Source organism: Staurois parvus, unplaced genomic scaffold (assembly GCF_062004578.1).
Source record: "Staurois parvus isolate SC_StPar_1 unplaced genomic scaffold, SC_StPar_1.0 ptg000694l, whole genome shotgun sequence".
In the NCBI taxonomy this organism is placed as follows: Eukaryota; Metazoa; Chordata; class Amphibia; order Anura; family Ranidae; genus Staurois; species Staurois parvus.
The window spans coordinates 6,234,174-6,241,609 of NW_028318490.1; the positions used below are offsets into that span (position 1 = coordinate 6,234,174).

General features: G+C 40.4%; 1 protein-coding gene across 1 annotated transcript; it reads left to right on the plus strand.

The window, feature by feature from the left end:
- Positions 1-516: 516 nt before the first annotated feature.
- On the plus strand, positions 517-5,718 carry LOC149446240 (LRRN4 C-terminal-like protein). The gene is made up of 2 exons (XM_089652878.1): positions 517-795; positions 4,649-5,718. Exons 1-2 carry the CDS (start codon positions 778-780, stop codon positions 5,579-5,581), a joined length of 951 nt encoding a protein of 316 aa, XP_089509004.1. The 5' UTR covers positions 517-777; the 3' UTR covers positions 5,582-5,718.
- Positions 5,719-7,436: the final 1,718 nt, after the last annotated feature.

Below are 7,436 nucleotides of genomic sequence, written 5' to 3' on the forward strand. Positions count from 1 at the left end.
GGAGGGGGGCTTAATTTTTTTGTTTTAATTAAACCTTTACTTTGGAGTATTCATTTTTAATTTGCTCAGAGTTGGGCTTTTAGGCCAGGGTTTGTTTATTTATTCTGATGACTCCAGGCATAATAAATTATACTAAGTGAAGCTTACCATTTTATAACTTTTTGATCAATTGTTCCATGCTGTCACATTTTCATCAGACAGTAATGTTACCTGCATTCACCTTGTTCATTCTCAAACTGAAGTAGTCATGTGAACAGACTGAGATCAAACATTTCTCTGAGCACTATAAAGAACAAGACTGCAAAGAATGTAAACACTTCTCCCAATAGCATAGTTATTCAGATTTATCAGAGAAAATTTCCTTGTAGGGAAGAATTGCTAGTGACCCACCCATATAAACACAGAGCCTGGGTGTCTGCACATCTGGAGTTCAGTATCTCCAAGACAGGTTCCCACAGCTCTCTCCACATCTGGAGATGATATTCCATCCGCCTCTGGTGTCCCCCCAAGATTTGCTTCTGCCTGTCTGCCTCCCCTCCCCTTCTATTTGCACATACCCAGTCAGTGAATCAGGATCGAGTCAAGTGACATCACAATCTCACAAGCTCTATAAAGCGAGGCACAGCATGTGGGAGGAAGAGACAAATATTCAGTTCCTAATATTACACTTCTGTTAATATGAAACAAAAAACGTCGGAGTACAGAAAAGGGAACCACTACAAAAGAAAGGATATATTCACCGAGATTTATTAAATTGCAGGAAATAGAAATTCTAAGATGGCTTGTAACACAAAGGTAAGTAAAAAAGCATGCTAGAATTATTTCTGAGACAGGTAATGAAATTCACTTTCCACATGTTGAACTAGAACTTTATGCGGCAGCTGCTGAATGCAAGTCATGGCACGACGACTGAGCAGAAAGTTTGTTAACTTTTTCCAGGCTTTAGGTGACATTCATGACCATGTTACTACCAAAAATCACTCTTTTGCTTTGTGTGCCACATTAAATTATTATCTACAAAATTCAGCTAATTTAACAGAATGCCCTATTTGGGTATACTGTACTTCTTGTTTTCTAAAACAGTTTGATATGTTATCAGGTTACATACACAGGCACAGTAGCAAAGTGTCCTGGGATATTATAGTAGAAAGATAGCAAAGGCTGAAATTTGGATTTAGAAGTAGAAGCTTAAAAGTGGAATTTCATGGTCATATGACTGGCATTATGTGTTCTATTCTGAAGAAATTCTCAGCAAGATCTGGTATGTATTCTACAACATGTACAGTGTCAAAATGAAAGAATGCTGAAGCAGCCTACAAGGTGTTGTTCCGTTGGTACTGGGTTCCAGCTCGTCTGGCCCAGGCTAACCCTGCCTGTAGTGATCGATGTTTTCGGGGTTGTGGCCATCGCGGCGATGTACTGCATATCTGGTGGTCATGCCCGAGGTTGGTTCGTTTTTGGTCTCGTGTGTTTGGCCTCCTTTTCACTTTTTTCCATCTCTCTATACGCCGGGATGCTCGGTATGCTTTGCTTCATTGCCCCATACCGGGCCTTTTGGCTCGTCAGCAGCGGTTGGCTTCCTATTTGTTTTTATCGGCTACTAGGACAATTGCTCAGGCCTGGAAGAGTCCGTTTGTACTTTTCCAGGGGGTGCGGGATCGTATGACTACTATGATGCTCAACGAACAGATGTCGAGCATATGCAACGACTCTTAACATAAATTTTTGAAAGTTTGGGAGCCTTGGTTGCAATACGCCTTTTCCACGCTCCCCCCGACCAGTGTGGGGAGGTAATGGAGTTTGGTATTGGCGCTCGTGGACCCCTGCTCTTTGGTGTGTTTTTTTTTTTTTCCCTTTCTTCTCTGCTCTTCTTCTCTCCTTTTCTGTTTGTTTTGATGTGACAGTGGACAGCTGTCTTTAGTTGAGATAATCAAAGTCTCACTGATGTTATTGTAATCTATGTGCCATTGATAGCCCCTGCGTGGGCATACGTTTTGCCTTATTAGAATTAGAGCGTTGTCTGCTCTATTTTGCCTTTTTTATTGGTGCAATTGATAGCCCCTGCGTGGGCGTGTTTTGTTGCTTGTGTTTTATACTGTTTAAAATTAATAAAAGCCATTGAAATATAAAATGAAAGAATGCCAACTATTTTTAATTATTTATCAAGCATTGTTTCTGTATCTCACTAACAATGCCAAATCAATTTCACATTTAACTAATTACTGTGATCAGACAGGAAATAATGGTGAATTTAACTGTTTACTATGGGATACAGCACATTGTTGTCTATTTTTTTGCAGAAAACATGAATGCTTATCATAATGTAAACCCAACATATGCTGATTAGTAGATACAAATTGTAAGGGAAAACTGTACCATATCTATGACAAGTGGTCTTAGTACACGGAAATTACATCTATAATTTTTCTAGACAGATATGTAAAATTTTAAAGCTGTTAATATGGCAGAGGCGTGCTCTGAACCAACAATTCAAGTATGCCATTGCTATAGGACTTTTGACTGGAAACTGACCCCGAATACTGTATATACCATGGCGTTGATTTAATAAAAGTTGAGAGTGCAAAGTCTGCAACCAATCAGCTTCCAGGTTTTATTGTGAAAGTATAAAGGAAAACAGTATATAACATTCAAGCCACAGACAATGATGCAAAAAATATAAGAAAAGAGAAGAAGAGGTATAAGTAATAAGGAAAAGGAGGAAAATAAAACAAGATAAAGACAGAAAACAAATCAAAGCCCCCAGGTCGGGGCATAATAAACATCAACAAATATAGCGCATGGTACACTGATAAAATTATAAAGCAACAACGTACAGATACAGGCTTGGGTGTGATGGCATTGCAACAGGAAAAAAACACCACAATGCAGGATCAGAACCCTTGGTAGGGTCACACAGTCACAATGAAAGAACAACAAACAGGGTAGTGAATTGAGGGCAAGACCCTCACAATATATTGCACAACGGGTTTCCCCAAGCACTCAGCCAGCTAAGTAGCCGAGGAGGCAAGCCACCTGTCCCAAATCCTGTTTTATTTCGAGGGGCATCCTCTGTGAGCATACATAAGCTTCTTGTATGGTAGAGTTGACCTCTGATAACCATAGTTGTAAAGTAGGAACGGTTGTCTGCATCCAGTAGCGCACAAGGAGTTTACGTGCACAGAATAAAGTTTCATGGAGGAGAATAACTAAAAACTTATCCTCAGGCATATCTGGTAAGGAGCCCAACAGGCACACTCCAGGATCCAACTGAAGGGGTGAGCCCACATGGTCATGCAAAAATTTGATAATTTGTAGCCAAAAAGTCTGAACAGTCTTCCCGACTGTTCAGACTTTCTGGCTACAAAATATTGGACCACAAGATATGAATTAAATTACCAGATGACATCCAACACCGCGGGCAGAGAGGGCAACAGCCAGGACGATAGCGAGAGACACGTATTGGCGTGAGATATGCCCGATGTAGGACATAAAGTTGGGTAAGTCTACCAGGTAATTTAGGGGAGACTTGTTTTACATTTTCCAACACCTCATCGCACTCTTCAGTTTTAGTAAATCAACCCCTATGTGTTTATCCCCTTGCTACACTTAGGTGATGACATATTGCCTGCTGGAGTCCTGGGTGCATCAATTCATATGTCCTGTTTGAGCTAGAGCTCTTCAGTGTTGGTTCACACACCTTTAGATATACTGTTCATAAGCCATGAGTGTGCACATTTATGGAGTTGATTTACAAAAGGAAAAAATGGCTGTTTACTTTACAAGGAAATGTTCTTTTAGCTTAATGAATATGGTAAAGATGCACTTTGCAGAGAATACACAATCATATACAAAGACTCAATGCTTGCACATGATTGGATGGGAAAGTCATCAGAGCTTCACCTCATTCACTAAGCTAAGGGAAAATTCCCTTGCAAAGCAAAGAGTCTATTTACCTGTACCCATTTGCTGATAATTGTAAAGCTGCCTACAGACATGAGATGAATAGTATCCAATGTAAATGGAGATTTGGTAGTACATCAAGTGCAGTAGGTGACCTCATCAAGAAGAATGATTTTGTTTCTAGCCAGCCTCCCGTAGATTGTACCATTTTGTTGGTTAACATTCTTCTGTGCGTAAAAAAACTAAAATGAAGCACTAAAAGAAGACACTTTATGCTTTCCTGCCTCACCACTTATTCATAGAATCGTCACTTGATTGCAAAGTAAAGCTACCCAAAGGATCTTCACATGACAGTCCTGGGTGTGTGGGATTCTCTGATTCCTCCCGCTGGGCCCTTCTTTACCTCTGGGGCCCTTCTTTACAACCGGACACAGTAGTAATGTAGGGACCATCAGGAGGAATCAGAGAAGTGAAGATGCTTCAGGCAGATTTGCTTAGCAACCAAGAGAAGATTTTGTGAATAGGTGGCAGGAAAGGTAAGCATCTTTTACAGAACTCCTGTAAAATCTTTCTTTTACGGGAGTTCTGGTAGACTGGAAAACACTGATGAAAATATTATTGGAGATGCAAAACATATTTTTGCAGATTTTTTTCTATCAAGTTTTCAGTAATTAATTTTTTTCTCTTATTTTCTTTGATCTTTCTCTTCCCTTCTTGTGACATTTCTGTCCCTTTGTGATTCTTTTAGTTATCTCTTTCTTGCCTACTACTACTTCAACTCATCACAGGTTTGCATGCTGAGAAGAATAGCACAGCAGAACCAGAGGATAACAAAAACAACACAGTACCACTGAGTTACACCATGAGTCCTCTCACCACAGATTCTTCAGACTACAAAGGTGAACAGTCTTCTGTTCCTCAACCACGCAAGATCACGCAAAATCAGAAGACAACACGAGAAAGAATTCAATTTATAACTGAAGACATTGACTATGACAGCTATGAGGATGAAGAGGATACCAGTTACAAGAAGCATTTCACTTTGCCCCCACAAGTATCTTATGAAGCCTGCCCCTTTGACCGCTGCAAGCATCTGGAGCTCCCATGCAGAGAAATACAGAAGCGTGCAGGGGGCAAATGCCTTTGTCCAGGGATAAGTGGACGTACTATTTCTCCTGATGCTCCACATTTACATGTCGTAACTCCTGGACAGAAAGGCATCAGTGTAAGTTGGTGCTCCCCTCTATCAACAGTGCAGGGATACAGGGTGCTGTATGGTGCTCCAGAAGGTCCACTGGAGCAAGGACCCTTACTTAATCAATCTTATCGCATCTTCTCAATACCAAACCTTGTCCCAGGCACAACCTACAGGGTGTGTGTAGTGGCCATAAATGATGCAGGAGAAAGCCAGGTGGAGCTAAAGGATGAAGAAAAAGAATGGCCCAGTCAGGAACGCATTTCAGGTCCGTGTGGCATTTATAATACCTATGACCCCTATGCATCATATATTTATTTGGCAGTAGGAATTGGTTTGGCAGTACTAGCAGGTCTTTTAGGGATCTTTTCCTTTGTTTATTGGTTTAGGTGTAGAAAGAGGAGTAGAAAAATTAAAAGGGCAATTGGGGAGGAGAAGGGGGTCACCAATATGTCATTTAGGGCAGAAAGTGTTGAGAATCTGTGAAAGAATACTTGTGAGGTATATGATGTGAGGCACTATTGTGATATTAATGAATAGACGGAAGCATGGCGTATTTACCATGTACATATGTTTTATGTTAATATTTATTTATTTATTCCAAATAAATCTATTTTTATACAGTTCTGTTTCTTTAATATTTACCTTTACATGTAATTTAAATACATACAAACTTACAGCATACTGAAGAACTCAAATGTATTTTGGCAGATATGGATGAAATAAGAGGAAGCTTTAAAATATATGCATAAAAACAAAAACTTACTATATTAGATAATATATTTAATCCTTAGATGCAGTGGTTGCATTAGTTATTCTTTTCCATGCATATTTTTCCTTTTTTCAGCTGGTGATGTGGACAGTAACACACTTCCAGTCTTATGGTGACTATGCTTCATCTTCCACTGTATCTATGCAAGAGCAATGCAGTCACTCATTAACAGCAACACTGTCAACCTGTACAGAAGGTAGACTAGTACATTTAAACAAACTTTAAAAAGTCACCAATAAAAAAAGCTGAACACAAGTAGTTACAACAGTTTTTTTTTCTTTTGGAATAAAGATTTAACTATGTGAATAAATGCTGGTAATTGGAAATACCCCTGACAGTGTTAAATGCTTGTCTCAGCTTGGTTTGTTAAAGGAAAGTGAAAAATAACAGAATTACTGGCAGGATCCACGGGTAATAAAACTATGTTAGAGGGGGCAAAGCAAAGACTGCTGCATTACTATTGACAGACTGCATCATATGTATATGTAATTTTTAGTTTGCTCATACAGTAGTTCCATTTTAAAGTGATTATAAAGTCTTTTTTTTTTTTATTAAAATAACATACAGGTTTATATTTACCTGCTCTGAGCAATGGTATTGCACAGAGAGGCCTAGACCTCCTCCTCTGTGGTCCCCCGATTACACTCTTGGCTCCTCCTCTTGGTGTGCCATCATAGGAAGCACGAGCATGGGAGGAGGAGACAAGGGAGCTAGAGAGTAGGAGATTGTGGGAGGAGCAGAGAGTACAGATTAGGTGATATTTGGAAACAAGATTGGTGATGTAATTTGGGGCAGAGTTATAAATGGTTTTATATGTGATTGTTAAAGTTTTGAATTTTATTCGTTGGGCAATGGGAAGCCAGTGGAGGGATTGGCTGAGAAGGATGGCAGATATGGAGCGGTTAGTGAGGTGGATGAGTCTGGCAGCAGTCATGATAGACTGAAGAGGGGATAGCCTGCGATGAGGTAGGCCAATGAGGAGGGAGCTACAATAGTCAAGGCGAGAGATAACAAGGGAGTGAATAAGTTGCTTAGTGGTTTCCCTGGTTAGGAACGGGCGTATCTTGGAGATGTTGTGGAGGTGAAGTCTACAAGATTTGGATAAGGGGTTGAAAGGACAGATGGGAGTCTAGGATTACACCTAGTACCCCGGCATAAGGGGAGGGACTGATGGTTGTATTATTGATCTTGATGGAGAAGTCAGGGGAGGGGGCACGGGCTGGAGGGAATAGTATGAGCTCAGTTTTCGAAAGATTGAGTTTGAGGAAGTGGAGTGACATCCATGCTGATATATCACTTAGTAGGTTAGTAATGCGAGAGGAGACTGAAGGGGTGAGTTGAGGAGTAGAAAGATAGATTCGTATGTCATCAGCACAGAGATGGTACTTAAAGCCATGGGAGTTTATCAAGTGACCAAGGGAGGAGGTGTAGATGGAGAAGAGATGGGGTCCAAGGACAGAACCTTGAGGGACAGCTACAGAAAGAGGAAGATGAGGAGACAGAGTTATAGGTAACGCTGAAGGAGCGCTGCAATAAGTAGGAGGAGAACCAGGAGAGAGCAGAGTCCAA